Raw genomic sequence first — 19,993 nt, forward strand, 5'->3', positions numbered from 1 at the left:
ACAGAAATAAATTGCTCTACTGAAGCTCTGTGGCGTCGCCAAACCAAAGAAGAAAAATTTGAATATATATTTTTTTATTCTAAAATTCTAAAACAAATAAAAACTTCTATCCTAAAATCAATGGTCTTCCTTTAGTTGGAAAGAACAGAAAGCCTCCTCACAGAGGGTTACATATCACAGTGAAGACCTAATGTGATGTGGCTATAGGCAGTATGAGGTATGTGTGTGTGTGTATATGTGTGTTTGTGTTTATATATTGTGTTTGTGCAGGTGTGTGTGTGTGTGTGTAGCGTGGGAGAGAGGGGTGCAGTGGCGTGGGAGAGTGGTGTAATCGTAATGATCTACAGTGGGAAAGATCTAGCCCCTGACACTCCATTTCTTAGGGCAGGGCTGCTCCCTGGAACGTCTTTCTTGAGCAAATCCCTAGTCCCCTATAATCTCCTTACTCAGCTACATCCTCTTTAAAGATGCAGAAAGCACGAGACACAACGACATTCCATCGATTCAGGACTGGCGCTGGGCTGAGCTGTTCAGTGGGTTGGGAAGAGGGAGGGTTATTTTGCCCTCATCTAGTCCTATGAGGGGGAGGGAGGTGGTGGGGGAGGTGAGCAAGCGAAGGGTTAACTACCACCTCGAGGGCCAAGGAGATTTTCCCATATATTTTTAAAAGCACTCGTAAGTGCGTCAAGTCTCCCTGGGCATGATTATTCCTGGCTCAGATCTTCTAATTATGTTAGAGGAGCTGTACATTACTAATGCATTGCACTTGTTCATATCAGAGGTGATCAGAAAACACTCTGCAACCACCCATCCCATTACATCTCATGTTTGCGATCAACCCCCCATTTTTTTGTCTACTACTGTGCTCCGACACACGTACAATCATCCAGATATGGTGCAACCACACATCCCAACTACCAATTCATCTAAGAGACAGAAATGTAAGTAATCCAGTCAGAATGGATCACGCCAGCTTTAGGTGGCAAATTCAATGCACTTACTAATAGACTTCTGGTGGATTTCTCTGTTAGCGTTCTCTGCCTCGTTCTCCCGTGATAGCTTGCTATTCAAGTCTTCTAGACTTCCGTTACCATGTGCAAACTATCAGCTTGTGAGACTAGTGCAAGGGACAGGGAAAATGAGGTAATGCATTGACAAGGGGGTTTTAAGGACCTTGAGACCTGCTCTAATTTTCAAAAGGTTCACAGAGAGGAAATGAGAACAGAAAATATCGCGCCCAAGCTGAGTGTCCACAAGCTTTTTCAATACTGAATACATAGTCACCATTGACTATTGAAAACATGCTCCTTGAAACACAATATTCTGCTTCGACTTCAATACTGCAGATGTTCTATTCTGATTGCCATTAAAGTCAAACAGTACAAAACAACAACCAATCTTTCTCTAAGTCTCTCATAATACAATATGAGCCCAGTACCTGTTTCCCAGAAGTACACAGACTTGGTGTCCTCTACCATCTGTGTGTTAGCCCTCCAAGTACCACAGTGCAGTAGTACTGTCACCCACAGGAATGTGCTGCCCCCTGTCCTTATACTGGGGGTCCCTCCTGCACCCCTCCACCTCCACCCTAGCCCCATGGTCCTCTCCAGGGTCAACGTAAGTCCACACTGTCAAAAGGTCACCGCAGGGGAAGATAACCCAAGACGTACACAGGTCTGACAGGCCAAAAAAAAAGAATAGTGTGTGATTTGTCCCACTAGAGTAAGGGACTGGTGCTTCCTCTCCTGAAGGGCAGATCAAGAGATTACTCCTCTTGTCCTCTATCTCCCTCCTCTTCTCTTCTCTTCTCCACTCTTCACAGGGTATTCCCAGAGGAAGGTTGTCAGTGAGAGAGGGTAGAGGTCCAGAGGAATGATAGAGTCTTGCTCCTCCATGCTCTTTGGTGCTGCCGTTTCTGCCTCTGTCCGATGGCTGTGGAGCTGTGACAGTGGCTGTGCGTCTGCAGTGGTACCTCCTCCCTTCCTCCCTCCTTTCCCCTCTCTCACACGCTCTCTCTCTCTCTCCCTCTCTCTCTCTCGCTCTCTTTCACTCACTCTCTCTCTTTCTGTCTCTCCATGCTCCAGCTCCCTCTCTTTTTTACACACACAGTCCCTCTCTTGCCGAGGGTACAGGGACGGAAGCGTCTTCTCCTCGCTAGCAGTGCTGAGAGGACAGCTGGAGACCAACGTTCAAAATGAGCAGAGGAGCTATTGCAAGCACAGCTTCCAGGTTCAGAGACAGTGCAGCGCAGGGCGGGAAGAGATAGAGATGGGGGAGATGGGGAGATATAGGGAAAGTGTGTGTGTGTGTGTGTGTGTGTGTGTGCGCGTGCGTGCGCGCGTGCGTGCGCGGGGGTGTAGACTGTGTGTGAGAGAGAGGAGAGATTTGTAAAACCGATCAGCAAAATCAAGCAGATATAGATCATTTGGTGAGTATCTGGATTTTGTCTCTGTTGTAGGGTATTAGGCTTATAGATAGCACTGCAGTGCTTCAAAACAGAACAGAATAATGTGCATAATATCATTTCCAGGCTCTTTGCACATAGTCTATTTGGGTTACTGTGTTGGCGTTTCATTCTATTTTGAGACTGAAAAGCGTCACACAGACTTGACAAAGCAACTTCACAATCATTAAGTGCCGAAATATTCTAGTGACGCTCCAATGACGTAGTCATACAGACTGAACGTCAGATGGAGAGAGAGAGAGAGAGAGAGAGAGAGAGAGAGAGAGAGAGAGAGAGAGAGAGAGAGAGAGAGAGAGAGAGAGAGAGAGAGAGAGAGAGAGAGAGAGAGAGAGAGAGAGAGAGAGAGAGAGAGAAGTAGGGGGGAGAGGCAAGCAGCTAGATATCCCTTGCCTCAGCTCTCCTCTCCTTCCCTCCCTTGTAGTCAGGCTAAGACCCTGCCCATGTTTCTGACCTGCAGACACGTGGTTCTGCTTAGCCGGTTTGCTTTAGCTAGCTTTAGAACAGGCGTTAGCTTAGCGAAGACAACCACTTCAGAGGGTGTGACAGCATTAGCTACATTTCACAGACTAAGAGGGCTGCCAAACTGGAAAAAACACTTGGTAGACCAACGTTTACCGATTGGAGGGTCAATAGAATGGTCGTGCCCAGCTTGGTTCCTGGTAAACATGGTTTTGTCACCAGAAAAGTTGTAAGAACAGGTGGGTCACAACAGAAAACGTTTAGGAAACACTAAAGACACGCATTTACAACTCATCTGGGATTAGTCGAGAGAGGCCATTAAGGACACACAAAGGGCCCAAAAAGTGAACATAAAGTATAACCTCAATGTTTTACAGAAAATTATTTTCTTCTAATTTGTCCTTATCACTGCCCATTCCATTCCAATTTAAGCAAATGTCAAAATGTCAATATTTTCTGGGTGAAACGTAGACACGCGACAATTTATTCATTTCAGAAACATTACCTGTAACCATGACATCTAGTGTTTAAAAAAAAAAAATTATACAAGTGTATACAAGGGGACAGTTTATTTTCAGTTCACCTTGAACAACCTAAAAACCTAACTTCTGCTATTGTTTTCACATTTTTCAGTAGATGTTTTTCTATGCCTTTGGTTCCTGGACAAATGATAATGCATGATTAATGAGGGAACAGGGTAATCACCTAGTAGCACTTTTTCATGGCAGTCACATTGTCTCTGACCGTGTGTGTGTGTGTGTGTGTGTGTGTGTGTGTGTGTGTGTGTGTATGTGTGTGTGTGTGTAATACAAATCCAACCAATCCCTTCATCTTTATGCCAACATTATACTGGGCCAAATATCCAAGAGGGTGTTCATTACAGCAAAGAAATCGATTCAGGGATCAGCTAATGGACTCCTATAACAGAGTAATGGAATCTACACTTTGTTCACACTTTGACTGGTGATCAGGGTTGAATATTTTCCCGGTATTTTACAAATGTTCCATAATAAATCACTTTTCTCCCGGGTAACCCAATATTTCCTGCAAGTGTCATTCAAAAGCATTTTAAAGCATATAAATAGGCCTATGTGTCACGATCGTTGGAAGAATAAATGGACCAAGGCGCAGCGTGCGTAGAGTTCCACATGTTTAATTATCGAAACTCACCAAAACAATACAGAAACAAATTCAAGTAATGGAGTGCTCACAGGCACGACACAAAAACAAGATCCCACAAAAACCCAGTGGGAAAAGGCTGCCTAAATATGATCCCCAATCAGAGATAACGATAGACAGCTGCCTCTGATTGGGAACCATACCAGGCCAACATAGAAATGAAAAAACTAGACCCACCCTAGTCACACCCTGACCTAACCAAAATAGAGAATGAAAAGGATCTCTAAGGTCAGGGCGTGACACTATGTCTGGATTTGATTCGAGCATTGATAAAACAAATTCAAGCCTGATGCAACCTGAGCCTGATTAAATACATTTTATGAGCCCTACATTAAAGACATTTAATGAGCCCAAGCCCAAAAAAGGAAAGATTATTGTTCTGTTATCCAATACATAAGCTATATGCATTACGCACGACAGAAACACATAAAAGCCCGTAGATATAGGCCTAGCTATGCTCTCTTGGGTAAATAAATTAATTTATTTACTAATCTCCAGTAGGCTAGTCTTTTTGAGTGTGAACTGTACTGTATTGTATTATTTATTTTATTTTTATTTTATTTCACCTTTATTTAACCAGGTAGGCAAGTTGAGAACAAGTTCTCATTTACAATTGCGACCTGGCCAAGATAAAGCAAAGCAGTTCGACACATACAACGACACAGAGTTACACATGGAGTAAAACAAACATACAGTCAATAATGCAGTATAAACAAGTCTATATACGATGTGAGCAAATGAGGTGAGATAAGGGAGGTAAAGGCAAAAAAAGGCCATGGTGGCAAAGTATATACAATATAGCAAGTAAAACACTGGAATGGTAGATTTGCAGTGGAAGAATGTGCAAAGTAGAAATAAAAATAATGGGGTGCAAAGGAGCAAAATAAAATAAATACAGTAGAGAAAGAGGTAGTTGTTTGGGCTAAATTATAGGTGGGCTATATACAGGTGCAGTAATCTGTGAGCTGCTCTGACAGCTGGTGCTTAAAGCTAGTGAGGGAGATGTGTTTCCAGTTTCAGAGATTTTTGTAGTTCGTTCCAGTCATTGGCAGCAGAGAACTGGAAGGAGAGGTGACCAAAGGAAGAATTGGTTTTGGGGGTGATCAGAGAGATATACCTGCTGGAGCGCGTGCTACAGGTGGGTGATGCTATGGTGACCAGCGAGCTGAGATAAGGGGGGACTTTACCTAGCAGGGTCTTGTAGATGACATGGAGCCAGTGGGTTTGGCAACGAGTATGAAGCGTACAGGTCGCAATGGTGGGTAGTATATGGGGTTTTGTTGACAAATTGGTATTGGTATTGGTATTGGTATTATATAGACTGGAATTACGCACCTCGTTCAAAGCATGATGAAACAGGGAGAGAACATGTGATTCTGTTGCAGCACATGCTGCCTACAAAGTATAGACTAGCTAAATAGATTTTAATTTGTCAGAATATTTCCCCTAATACAAACAATAATAAAAAAACTGTTTTTGATCAGAATATTTTAGAGTAAGGCTGTAACGTAACAAAATGTGGAAAAAGTCAAGAGGTCTGTATATACAGTGCATTCGGAAGTGTTCAGACCCCTTGACTTTTTCCCACATTTTGTTACAGCCTTATTATAAAGTGGATTAAAACTTCTTTGGGACTGGGGGGCAGAATTGAGTAGCTTGGATAAAAAGGTGCCCCGAGTAAACTGCCTGCTACTCAGGCCCAAAAGCTAGAATATGCATATAATTAGTAGATTTGGATAGAAAACACTCTGAGTTTCTAAAACTGTTTGAATTATGTCTGTGAGTATAACAGAACTCAAATGGCAGGCAAAAACCTGAGAAAAAATCCAATCAGGAAGTGGGAAATCTGAGGTTTGTAGTTTTTCAAGTCATTGCCTATCGAATATACAGTGTCTATGGGGTCATATTGCACTTCATAAGGCTTCCACTAGATGTCAACAGTCTTTAGAACCTTGTTTGAGGCTTCTACTGTGAAGGAGGAGAGAATGAGAGCTGTTTGAGCCAGAGGTCTGACAGAGTTCCATGAGCTGATCACATGCGCGCCTTCCATTGCATTTCTAAAGACAAGGGAATTCTCCGGTTGGAACGTTATTGAAGATTCATGTTAAAAACATCCTAAAGATTGATTCTATACATCGTTTGACATGTTTCTACGAACTGTAATAGAACCTTTTTGACATTTCGTCTGAACAAGTGATCGCGCATTATGCATTTGAATTACTGGGCTAAACGCGCAAACAAAAAGGAGGCATTTGGACATAAATTATGGACTTTATCGAACAAAACAACATTTATTGTGGAACTGGGATTCCTGGGAGTGCATTCCAATCAAGATCATCAAAGGTAAGTGAATATTTATAACTTTCATGTTCTGACCACTGTTCTTTTGTGTTTTCCTTGTTTTAGTGTTGGTCAGGACGTGAGCTGGGTGGGCATTCTATGTTGTGTGTCTAGTTTGTCCGTTTCTATGTATGGCCTGATATGGTTCTCAATCAGAGTGCGTGTCCAGAGCCCAGTACTCCCTGTTTCTCCTCCCCGCACTTGCCCTGAGATGCGTGTCCTCGGCCCAGTACCACCAGTGCCGGCACCACGTACCAGGCATACAGTGCGTCCCACCTGTCCAGAGCTGCTAGAGTCTCCCGCCTGTCCAGAGCTGCTAGAGTCTCCCGCCTGTCCAGAGCTGCTAGAGCCGCCAGTCTGCAAGGAGCCGCCAGAGCCGCCAGTCTGCAAGGAGCCGCCAGAGCCGGAAGTCTGCAAGGAGCCGCCAGAGCCGCCAGTCTGCAAGGAGCCGCCAGAGCCGGCAGTCAGCCAGGATCTGCCAGAGCCACCATTCAGCCAGGACCTGCCAGAGCCGCAATTCAGCCAATATCTGCCAGAGCCGCCATTCAGCCAGGATCTGCCAGAGCCGCCATTCAGCCAGGATCTGCCAGAGCCGCCATTCAGCCAGGATCTGCCAGAGCCGTCAGTCAGCCAGGAGCTGCCAGAGACGTCACTCAGCCAGAAGCTGCCAGAGCCGTTAACCAGCCTGAGCTATCTCTCAGTCCTGAGCTACCTCTCAGTCCTGAGCTACCCCCTCGGTCATGAGCTCCCTCTCGGTCATGAGCTACCTCTCAGTCATGAGCTGCCCTTCAGTCCGGAGCTGTCCTTCAGTCCGAAGGAGTTTCCTCAGTCAGGAAGCACCCCTCAGTCCAGAGGCGCTCCTCAGTCCAGTGGGGCCCTTTGTTAGGGTTCCTAGGCCAAGGTCGGTGGCAAGGGTCGCCACTCAAAGGTGGACAAAGACAATGGTGGAGTGGGGTCCACGTCCAGCGCCAGAGCCGCCACCGTGGACAGATGCCCACCCAGACCCTCCCTTATAGGTTTAGGTTGTGCGGTCAGAGTCCCCACCTTGTGGGCGGGGTACTGTCACGTTCTGACCATAGTTCTTTTGTGTTTTCCTTGTTTTAGTGTTGGTCAGGACGTGCGCTGGGTGGGCATTCTATGTTGTGTGTCTAGTTTGTCCGTTTCTATGTATGGCCTGATATGGTTCTCAATCAGAGGCAGGTGTCAGTCATTGTCTCTGATTGGGAACCATACTTATTTTGTGTTGGGGTTTGTGGGTGGTTGTTTCCTGTCTTTGTGTTCTCTGCACCAGATAGGACTGTTTCGGGTTTTGCCACGTTTGTTGTTTTGTAATTGTGTTCATTAGTTTATCTTATTAAAAACCATGAACTCTAACCACACTGCATTTTGGTCCTCCTCTCCTTCGACGGAAGAAAGCCGTTACAATAACGCTATTTCTGACTTTTCTGACACCTCTTCTTCTTTGGAAAATGGCTGGATGTTTTTCTGTGACTAGCGCTGACCTAACATAATCGCAAGGTGTGCTTTCGCCGTAAAGCCATTTTGAAATCTGACACAGTGGTTGCATGAAGGAGAAGTTATCTATATTTGCATGTATAACACTTGTATCTTTTATCAATGTTTATTATGAGTATTTCTGTAATTTGATGTGACTCTCTGCACTTTCACCAGATGTTTGTTTGAGACAATGTATTTCTGATCATAACACACCAATATCAAATGAGGTTTTTGGACATAAAGATGAACTTTATCGAACAAAACACACATTTATTGTGTAACATGAAGTCCTGTGAGTGCCATCTGATGAAGATCCTCAAAGGTTAGTGATTAATTTAATCGCTATTTCTGTTTTTTTGTGAGCCCTCTCCTTGGCTGGAAAATGACTGTATGGTTTTCTGTGACTAGGTGCTGACCTAACATAATCGTTTGGTGTGCTTTCGCCATAAAGCCTATTTGAAATCGGACACTGTGGCTGGATTTACAAGAAGTTTATCTTAAAATGGTGTAAAATACGCTACCGTCCCAAATATCCCAGAGAAGTTAACTAGTTTCCCCCCCATAAATCTACACACAATACCACATAATGACGAAGCAAAATCAGGTTTTTAGACATTTTTAGCATCCATGGAATCAAAGAAAACCCTTAGTGCATGCCTCCTAATGAATAATAAATGATCACTTCCGGCTGCGAATTAATCAAGAGGCGAAGAACAACAACACCCCTACTGTATCAGCAGAAATCCCAAACTACAAGAGTCATACATGTGCATGTAAAGGGTTTTGAACATTCGTTTTCACATTTGAGCAGGATTTCTTGTTGCATGAACCCACAACATATTATCTTTGATAGAGCACGGCCAACACGTGTTTGAATCCTTGTTTGGTTTGCAGTCTGGAGAAATACATTTTCAAGGGAATATAAGGTATACCTGAAGAGCCAAGATGGTTAACCCTTCAACAAACCCAACCATAAACGTTTTGCCAAATGGTTCATACCTCTCACATCCCATCAGGGTGAAAACAGCTTAATTGAGAAAGACAGGCAGCCAGCTCCAATCCCCGTCCCTGTCCCAGTGCTCCAGACCTGCTGTATTCTGCTTCATTAATTAGAGCTCCATAAAGGGATTGAGAGCAACGTCATCACAGTAATCCCATAGCACTTTTATTTCATCCGTGACACCATGTGCATCAGCAAGACTGGTGTCTCCCAAACAGCACATAGAGAGGCAGGGTTCCTGCATTAAATATCAGGACAGAGGTACTGTATCAATAACACATTTGTGATTTAAATACAGCATGCCGTACAGGAAATGGCTCCCCGCTGGGTCGTTCAAATAAACTCACTGCTCACAACCACATAGCCTACCCATACACTCACATTCATAAATACATATACGAGCCAACACACCTGCTAAGAAAAGCAAACATCATTAAAATGCTATACTTCACCCTAACATACATCGCAACCCCCCAGTATCATACATGGCAACCTCAGTCTTCCTGTAGGTGCGTATTCACTGTGGGATGACCATGAGTCATAAAGCAAGGGACGATGACAGCAGTGCCAAAGTCAAACAGGGCTGCCAGCCTACGAGGCCCCACAACCAGGGCTCAAGTGTCTGACTCACAGCAGGGAGAAGGGAGATGATGAAAAAGACTACGCCATGAATTGTCAAGAGTCAATGTACACAAACACATGTGCAAACAAACTCAAATCTGGGGCATTTTTTATTTCCCTCTGATCAGAGATAGTATTATCTTTGCCTTTATAAGTATGTTCTCATTTTGGCCTTAGTACATGTACTGTAGAGTTCTTGGGAGAAAATGACTTCTTTCCATAAGCATTGTCAAGCAGCCTTTGTACAGCACATACTGTAAAAAATCTCCCCAATCAATCTCTAGAACTACTTGGTCTATATTTCAGATATGTCCTTTGTGGCCACATGCTTATAATGTACAGTTGTACTCTATATATATGAGTACATATTGAACTACTAGAACACTACACCGTAATAGACACACACAATTGAAGTGGGTGAAATGGTTAAGTCTAGCTCTAGGAGTCTATTTGACATGTTCAATAACCAAAATGAATACATTTTGAGTCTAACTGATCCACGCTACACAACACTTCCTCCTCAAACGGGTGAAATACCATATTGCTCAGCTGCAATTAAAAAATAAAAAAAATCTGATCTCTTGTCTGCAATGTTGTGGGAATTGATTAAATGCTGTGAAATATTCCCTATACATCTCCGCCGGATCAAGCTGTCAGAGACCGTGTGGTGAAATGAACCACTGCACCACGACATTCGCCAGGGACCATTTTCACACTCAAGTCTACACATCAAGGTTAATAGAAACCACAGATCCCTCCAAATGGATCCAGATGATTAATATCAACACCATGCCACCAGAGAGAGAGAGAGATGGAAATACACCTCTCACCCTCCATGCTAGCCAACCAACATTAAACCTGGGTTTAAATAATATTTGAAATCTTTCACCTTTTGCTTTAGCCTGCCAGGTGTGCCTTTTAAATTCATTAAAATAGTATTTGAACCCAGGTCTGACATTAGCTTACCAGTTGGTACAATGAGCGGAAATCTGATTAGGGTTGGAGACAATTACAATGCCACTACGTCACTTTCCCTTGGGCGTAAGGAAAGCCGCGTTGTTGATCCTATTCTGATAAATGTATTGCGTAATCCACCCTAAACAGTCCTCATTGGCTTAAATGAATGTGCCACGAGGGCCCGGGTGGCCTAATGGCTTAATGAGATGAACTCTGGGGTCAGGTTACGACAGTCCTTCTTCTTTACAAGTCCTCTGGCACACTAGCAGAGATCCTGGCATGCCAAAAGGTAAAGAAATGAAGTTTGCACACAAGCAACCACACATATAAAGTATACATGAGCACTGAACATACAAGCAGATACACACGTGTGTGCACACAGATACTGTATACATTTGTTTGCACACACTCTAACACACAAACACACTATGCATTATGCACATACACACCCACTCACACTCTCTCTCTCTCTGTCTCACATCTCCCTCACACTCAAACACAACCTCACACACACACACATACACACCCCTCCTGCAGAGAATTGTTTCAGACTGTGCGATGTGTGTGAGTGAGATGCTGCACCTTGGAGTGCACTAGTCACAGTCGTGTCCTCCCAGTGAGGCAAGGAAGGACTTCAGGAGATTAAGAGCTTACCTCATCTGCCTCGACCACTCTCAGCTGTCCTCATCTACTGACCATGGGCCAAAACCAATTAGTCTGATGAGAGGCTAGCGTTACAACACACACACAGTATGCTGGGCAGATTTTTTTCATGAAGGCTACTGCTTCTATTTCAAAATAGCACCACGTTAATAAATGGACTGTTCGACTAGACTTTCAACTCTTTGATGTGACTTTCATCAATGCCCTCAATAAAGGCTGGGGTCAAACAATCAATTACATAATATACTGCTCGACTAATCAATGGCAGTCGAGTCACATCCATTTTTTAACTAATCAAAATTAATATATTAATTAATCAAAGTTACAAATATGTATTTTGTCAATGAATGTGTCACATTGCTCCTGCAACACCCTCCACTGCTCATCCTGTGTCTCCTTGACCTGCTGCCACTCCCCCAATACTCTCTCCCTCTCCCTCTCTCTCTGTGTGATTGTGTGGGCAGAGACAGGTGTGCTGGAGTCAGAGCAGATCCCCACCAGCTGCAACCTGTTCCATAATCAAGACCTCTACAAATACTCAGCCCTGCCACTTCCATACTGCCAGATCGTAATCTCTGCTCAGTCAGTCTATGGTTCTAGCTGCTTGTTACTATTCATATTCTGTTTTCCTTGCCTGACGCTGTTGTTCTCTCCGCTACAGTTCTGCCCACTCTGACTGGTCCCTCTCTGCAGTCCCATCTTGCTACTCTGTCCTGGATTCCCCACTCTACTATTCCCTTGGACTCCCCTCCGGACCTGCTTACCCTGTCTCAACCCCTCTCGCTCAAGCCTCAGCCTCCACACCTGGTTTCCAGCAACCCGCCCGAGCTTCCCCTGACCTGCACTCCAACTCCCCCCTGTGTTTCAATAAATACCTTGGTTACTTCATCCCAGTCTCCTCGTCTGAGTCTGCTCTTCGGTTCCCTAGTTCCACTCCGCATAACAGAATGGTAATTCATTGGAATTAGTTGCACTGTAACTACCAGATCATAAATTACAATTGTGTTCGACATTTCAGATCTTGCAAACTGTGAAAAATATGAGCACATGAAAGCAAATGGTTTTATTGAGAATAAGAAGCACTTTGCATACTTATTTTCATAGAGAGCTCAGATGGAGTCAAAGTAAATATGGGTCAGTAGCATTAAAAAACAAGCCAAAAGAAGCCAGGAAAGAACGAGGTCAGATGCAGTTCTTTTTAGTGGCCTCCCAGCCAATCCACCCAAAATAGAGGAAATGACCCAGATGTCATATCACAGTCTACACTTCATGTCAGCATGTAGAGCACCTGCATGGCTGACCATTTAGCAGAGGTTTTATAATGTATCGAACATATCAAATCACAACCATTGACGGAATCATCAATGTAGGTTTCTCAAAGTTTTCAGTTTGAATAACTCAAGTTTAACCATTAACACCATGCAAATGGTGAAATAAGTGAAGAGGTTACATGCTTTTACTGTAAGGATATTTAGTCATTTTGAGTAATACAGTAACAGCAGGAGCCTGAATGTGTTATTTTTGGTGATAATGCTTTCTAGGAGTATAATTCTGACATCACTGGATGTTGTGGCTGTTTTTTCTTTTGAAGGAGCAGCCTAGAGGACAGGCCTACAGCCAGACACTTTTCAATGAGTGCTGCCATAGCAACGGTGATGAGAGCAACCTGACCCCAATGGTAATGTGCTGTGACAAGCGGGCAGGATGGCAGGGTGTGTATGTATGTGTGTGTATGCCGGCGTGTGCCCGTGTGCATGCCTGTGTGTCATGCTCATTAACTACTCAACACCACTCATTTGTTTTTGCTGTTCAGAAGGAGAGACTTGGGAAGAAATTGGAGCAGGGATACACTATAGCTAGTCCTGAAGCACTCCTACAGGGCGTGTGTGTGTGTGTGTGTGTGTGCGCGCATGTACGTGCATGTGTATATGGCGTGTGGCGCAGGAAGGCACAGCCAAGGTTCTGCCCCCACAGTCATCACATTGGTCCCCTGGGGGACTCCTTAGTGAGTCCAAACAGAGAGAGGTTCAGTGGGCCAGGTTTACCAGGCATTACCATGACCTACAATCACACAGTCTGCTCTGTTTCCATCTCCTGCCACTTCCTTATACTCTATTGGTCTCAAAACACACAGCAATTTGATAAATTAAAATGTTGTCGTGGAGATTAGAGCAACTTCAATCACGTTCCATTTCCTCCCAGCCTACTAGCCAAAACATGGTATCTACCTTGCACAGTTGAACATAACACTAAAATAATCACTGAAATACAGATTGTGACCTCAAAACCCTCATGACTGCAGGTAGCCTAGTGGTTAAAGTGTTGGACTAGTAACTAAAGGTTGCAAGATCGAATCCCTGAGCTGACAAGGTGAAAATCTGTTGTTCTGCCCCTGAACAAGGCTGTTAACCAACTGCTACTAGGCAGTCATTGAAAATAAGAATTTGTTCTTAATTAACTGACTTGCCTGGTTAAATATTGGTAAAATGATGCTCAACAACCTACTGGCTAGTCCATCCATATCTGTCTGAGGTCTTTCCCAATGCACCAGTCAGTTCCTCTCCTAGAGTATCAATTGCAACAGGAGGCTAATGCTGTGGATGAAACACAGATAGTGTGGCATGATTAATGTGCAGCCCTCCAGACTGATGGGCTAAGTAATTGACCTTGGGGACCAGTATTACAGGTGATCTACTACAACATCTCAAGCATCTCATGTCAACAAATACAGTTAAGTACAACAAAAACATATGAGGTCAAAAACATTTTGGAGAAGGTTAATGTGTTAACTTAAAGAGCATCAGCTAAAACCCCAATAGTCCAAGGGGAAAGTTTGCATTGGCCTCCACCAAGCCCCCTGAGCAATCACAGATCTAAAGAGTCATATTCTAGGAGAGAGCAAAGCCAACCAAATCAGGTCAGCACTACAAGGAGTGGCCCATTTCATTCATTCAAAGGAGGGCAAGAAAAAGGAGGCCAATAAACAAACCATTTAACCACACACTAAAAGCCTCATGCAAACCACTGTCTAATCCCACATACACCCACTGTCATAAGATCATACGAGCTTTTCTCAATTTGGTCAGAATGTGATTGGATGATCCTCTGTGGAAACAGATGTGCTGCACATAACCAAGATCAATCTAGGGTTAGCTATGTCTGACAACAACCTCAACACACCCGGTATGCTGAACAGTTTATACTGTATAGGACACATTTCAATACAGAGTTAAGATTTTTCAATACTGTACAGTAGATCCCCTCAAGATTTTTTACATTTTACACTGATAATCTATAGTTCTGTAAGTGGTGTAGTGGTTATTTGAACCACAGGATAGAACTGTGCAGCAATATCACTTTTGCATGAAAAGCCATTGAATATTCTTTGAGACTGTTGAGAGATGAGATTGAAAAAAGGCTAAAATACCCCTAGGACTCATCTGAAACTGTAACTGCATCTGAAACTGCATGTTGAGTAGTCACAGTTTATCATAATTATTAGGAGGATTCAACCAAAACGACTAATGTTCATGTTTCCTGAATTTCCGAGGGCTCTGTCGACTTTGCCTTCAATTACCAATTCATGTAAACTTTTTCTAACCAATCGCAGAGGGAATGGCAATGTTAATATTTCATTGCAGTTCGATATTGATAACCTACTGAGCAATTAAAAACAAGCACATGGCAATTCAAGTGAGGATATTGCTTTAGGGAAAATGTAGGAGTTATGCCTCGTCCCTAACGTAGCATCGCTACTCCCAGTTTAAACTTGACTATTAATTTTTAACCTCAGTGCTTAGTTTATAGAATTCCAACGGCTTATGGCTGGGATTGATAACGCCCAGACCTCTTGAGGCCAATTCCAGAAATGCAAAGAGAGAAAGCATGCTTGGTTATATACATGATTAAATTCCACATTCTTATTATGTGGTTGATCATTTCAATTAACATTGGTTGCCTAATGCCCCGTTACGGATTTATGATTGGCAGTTGAAATTGACAGGCACAAATGAACTTAGCAGAAAATGGATTTAAGGGACTTCAGAAATCACCTTTGCAGTATGGATTTCATCCACACCCTCTGCACAGATGCTGATAGTTTTCTGACACCGGGAGAGGGCGGATGTGTCCACAAGGATCTCCCTAAGGTTTTATCAGAGACACACAGGCAGCCTAAGACTGTAGTCTGTCTGGAACTGCAGTGCCAGAAGACTCTTAACTCTCCACCTAAGACTGGAGCTGAAGGGTTTTCCATACCCCTTACGGTAATCCAGAGTAAATTATGTACAAATATGGTTGTGTTTGTAGTGGGAGCTGAGTGTTTAGGATGCTGTAGTCGTACGGTAACAGGGAACTCAGACTGAGTAAGAGGAAGCCACCACTCTAATAAGAGGTGGAGGAAAGTAGGGCTTGCTCCCCTTACAAAAAAGTTAGCAGTCAGAGTGAAGTATAACTGCTGTACACTGCAGTATAACTGCAGTTAGGGAGCAGTATGACTGCAGTTAGGGAGCAGTATGACTGCAGTTAGGGAGCAGTATGACTGTAGTTAGGGAGCAGTATAACTGCAGTTAGGGTGCAGTATGACTGCAGTTAGGGAACAGTATGACTACAGTTAGGGTGCAGTATAACTGCAGTCAGGGAGCAGTATGACTGCAGTTAGGGAGCAGTATGACTGCAGTTAGGGAGCAGTATGACTGCAGTTAGGGAGCAGTATGACTGCAGTTAGGGAGCAGTATGACTGTAGTTAGGGAGCAGTATAACTGCAGTTAGGGTGCAGTATAACTGCAGTTTGGGTGCAGTATAACTGCAGTTAGGGTGCAGTATAACTGCAGTTTGGGTGCAGTATAACTGCAGTTTGGGTGCAGTATAACTGCAGTTAGGGTGCAGTATAACTGCAGTTAGGGTGCAGTATAACTGCAGTTAGGGTGCAGTATAACTGCAGTTTGGGTGCAGTATAACTGCAGTTAGGGTGCAGTATAACTGCAGTTAGGGTGCAGTATAACTGCAGTTAGGGTGCAGTATAACTGCAGTTTGGGTGCAGTATAACTGCAGTTAGGGTGCAGTATAACTGCAGTTAGGGTGCAGTATAACTGCAGTTAGGGTGCAGTATAACTGCAGTTTGGGTGCAGTATAACTGCAGTTTGGGTGCAGTATAACTGCAGTTAGGGTGCAGTATAACTGCAGTTTGGGTGCAGTATAACTGCAGTATGCTGCAAATACTGCGTCCAAAATAACACCGTTTTTTTATACAGTAATTTTGCAGTGTAATTGCAGTTAGAGTGCAGTATAACTGCATTTCAACGGCAGTACCACAAAACAGCAATCTTTTTTTTATAAGGGTCTCTCTGGGCTTGTTAAATCTGTACATGTAAATGTGTTTGAGCACCTCAAGACTCCTTCTGCATTGGTCTGCATTTTAGGAATATTTTGTACATTATACTCATTAGCATCGACTGATTTCGTCATGCTCAGAGCTGCCTCTCTAATTTACTTAGTGTGGGCACAGTGACGAAACTAGTGGCAATACCAAGTAGGCCACAACTAAAACACTGTCAGGGCAAAACATTTTGAAATGTTTCTACTTGACAGTTGTCCTAATCCATAATTTTTCCCACATTATTTAGAGTAGCTCCTGGGAATAAGTACGGAGATTGAAATAAAGCTTTTGCTACAATTATCTGAGGAGCCAGTCATCTGCAATATTTACAGGATACTGCCCTCCTGTGGTTATCAAATTCAATAATCCTCCTCCTACCAGTCAATTCTATAAATGTAAAAAGTGTGTATTACCTCATGTCTTCTCATCTGAAGGAATAATGTGTTCTCTATATATATCTCATCATCCTCTAGTCTAGATAATACAAATAAATGCGCACTGTCTACCAAATTATTTGAGTCTCAGTTCATTTCCATAATTTATTTTCAAGAGCGACTGCGCCTAAAAGGCAATTTATCGTTCTGATAACGGCCTACGAGGCATCGATATCAGTCAGAAACATTTATTCAAGTGTCAAAATTGACTATATATACGTTTAAATCTGATAATTTTTGTCAGAAAGTCAGTCTCGTCCAAAAGTGAGATTTGCAGGATGCTAGGAAATAATTGTATGTCACAGAATGAAGGGCATTTTAATCCTGCCTACATGCCCACAGCTGGCCGCACCCAAGTAAACATACATTTACTGCAATTCTACCCAATTTTCCATGGAGTGGAGATAATTGTTTTCAATTTTAAAGCTAAACTCTTGCAATTCTACACATTTTGCCATGTTAATGATGTCTGAGTGAAAGTGACTAACAAAATCAATGAGGGCCTGCTGGAGGTCAGAGCCCCTGGGCCTGATCGATATTTGGCCATGAGTACTACAAGTTTAGATAGCTGGCTGGACTAAATTACCAATATTTTTTTCCCGCGAATATGGCTAATTAAATGACTGTTAGTGACTAACATAACAAGATAAAAATTGCTGATGCACAACCAAATTTCGAACTTGCACCTTGTATATTCTACAATTCTAACTCTCAACAGTAAAATGTTTTATTTATTTAACCAGGCAAGTCAGTTAAGAACAAATTCTTATTTAGAATGACAGCCTACACCGGCCACACCCGAACAATGCTGGGCCAATTGTGCACTGCCCTATGGGACTCGCAATCAAGGTAGGTTGTGATACAGCCTGGATTTGAACCAGGGTGTCTGTAGTGACACCTCTAGCACTGAGATGTAGTGCCTTAGACCCATGTGCCACTCAGGAGCCCTGAGACCCTGACTGAGTTCCATAAATATAAATACAAAATGTTGCAGTTTTGAAGCAAGTTTTCTGCATTTCTTCAGATTTTGCCATGGGGCAGAGAGAACATTTTGTAATTTTATAACAAATTGCATGCAATTCTACTCATTTTGCCATGGGGTGGAGATACATTTTTTCAGTTTTAAAGTCAATTTTCCATAAAATTGTACACATTTTGCCAAGACTAATGCCATGTTAATGACATCTGAGTGAAAGCGACTAATAATATCAATGGGGGACCCCTGGAGGTCAGGGCTCCTGGGCAAGTTACCGGTCGGTATTCAGCCATGATTACTACAAGTTTAGATATGCTAAACTCATTTACCAATCCGAAAATTGTTAGCTGACATGGCTAATTGAGTGACTGTCAATGACTGATATAACAAGATAATCTAACAATCTAACCATCAGTAGGACATGGGCTCCTTCAAGGAATACACACACAGTAACCTTATTTCAGTATTGGAATCATGTGACAAACTTGTAGTCTGGTTACAATGCTGGCATTTGTAGAACACCTGGAAAGCCAAAAATGTGGTTAATCTCTCCCATCAGGTGACATAGGTTACCAGGATTCTGACAGGACAATTAGAACCTAAAACTATTCTATAATACTAAGTATGCTTTAAATGCCCCACTCCCATCTGAATTGCCTGTTTGTTCTAGAAACATACAGTATACAGACTACACCATCCATATGAGACACAACAACCAACATATTTGAAATACAAAATCGATGTAAGATTATTTACATTATCACACTGGTATTGTAAACACATTTCATGTAGGATTTAGGCCTATAATTGTCACACAATTACATAACAACAAACTCAGTCCAATGAAGAGAGCTAGGGGCGTGTACGAATATCGTTCTCCTAGCAGCAGGATATTATGCTGGCAGCACGATCGCGGAATATTTCTTTCAAAATAAGAGTTCCCTTGCAAATGCATGCTAAAATTTGGAAATATTATTTTTTTGAACTCTAGTGTAGTGCAACTGTTTTTCACAGTATTGGAAGCAACTTTTTTAAAAACTTTGAATAATACAAATATATGTTATTGGAATAACTCAATAGACTCTGCAAAACTTAAATGGTTCTTGTGCTGAGAAACCGGTGTAGTACAGAGTACTGATGACTCCTTACTCCACCCACTCCAAAAGTTTATACCTGTCTCAGCTAAAGTGGGGTGGGAAATACTCAGTAGGGTCTCTACTCAGTGGTGGAAAAAGTACCCAATTGTCATACTTGAGTAAAAGTAAAGATACCTTAATAGAAAATTACTAAAGTACACAGTAAAATACTACTTGAATAGAAGTCTAAAAGTATTTGGTATTAAATATGCCTAAGGAGCAAAAATAAATGTAATTGCTCAAATATACTTAAGTATCAAATTTAAAATTCTTTATATTAAGCAAACCACTGCACCATTTTCTTGTTTTTAAAATGTACAGATAGCCAGGGGCACACCAACACTCAGACATCATTTACAAATGAAGCATGTATGAATAGTGAGTCTTCCAGATCAGAGGCAGTAGGGATGACCAAGGATATTCTCTTGATACGTGCGTGAATTGGACCATTTTCCTGTCCTGCTAAGTATTCAAAATGTAACCAGTACTTTTGGGTATCAACATTTATGTAGTAAAAAGTACATTATTGTCTTTAGGAATTTAGTGAAGTATTTGTCAAAAATAGAAATAGTGAAGTAAAGTACAGATATCCCAAAAGTAGTACTTTAAAGTATTTTTTGACTTAAGTACTTTATACCACTGTCTCTATTAACCAAATATGGTTACTTTTGGAGGGGGACTGTGTCGCACAGCCTGCTGCTGGCTTTTCATTCTGTCCCCTCTTGTAGTGCCAAATGCAATACACAGTATATGGGAAACATATTGGCTTGTAGAGAGAGAACTCTTCAAGCTTTCTCAGATAAAGTGAAGTGGGAAATACTCAGTAGGGTCTCTACTAAGCAAATATGTGTTTTGTAGGGGTTCTGTGTCGTACATATCCAACAACACAG

At 42.5% G+C, this 19,993-nt stretch overlaps 1 protein-coding gene across 1 annotated transcript in view; it reads right to left on the minus strand.

Annotated features, from left to right (window-relative positions):
* The window catches only part of LOC110515882 (thrombospondin type-1 domain-containing protein 7A), a 105,643-nt gene extending 103,462 nt beyond the window's left edge, over positions 1-2,181 (minus strand). Inside the window, exon 1 of the mRNA XM_036973360.1 lies at positions 1,439-2,181. Within this exon, the coding sequence (XP_036829255.1) occupies positions 1,439-1,598 (160 nt within the window). The 5' untranslated portion in view covers positions 1,599-2,181. The remainder of the gene's footprint in view (positions 1-1,438) is intronic.
* Positions 2,182-19,993: the final 17,812 nt, after the last annotated feature.

Source organism: Oncorhynchus mykiss, chromosome 3, assembly GCF_013265735.2.
Source record: "Oncorhynchus mykiss isolate Arlee chromosome 3, USDA_OmykA_1.1, whole genome shotgun sequence".
In the NCBI taxonomy this organism is placed as follows: Eukaryota; Metazoa; Chordata; class Actinopteri; order Salmoniformes; family Salmonidae; genus Oncorhynchus; species Oncorhynchus mykiss.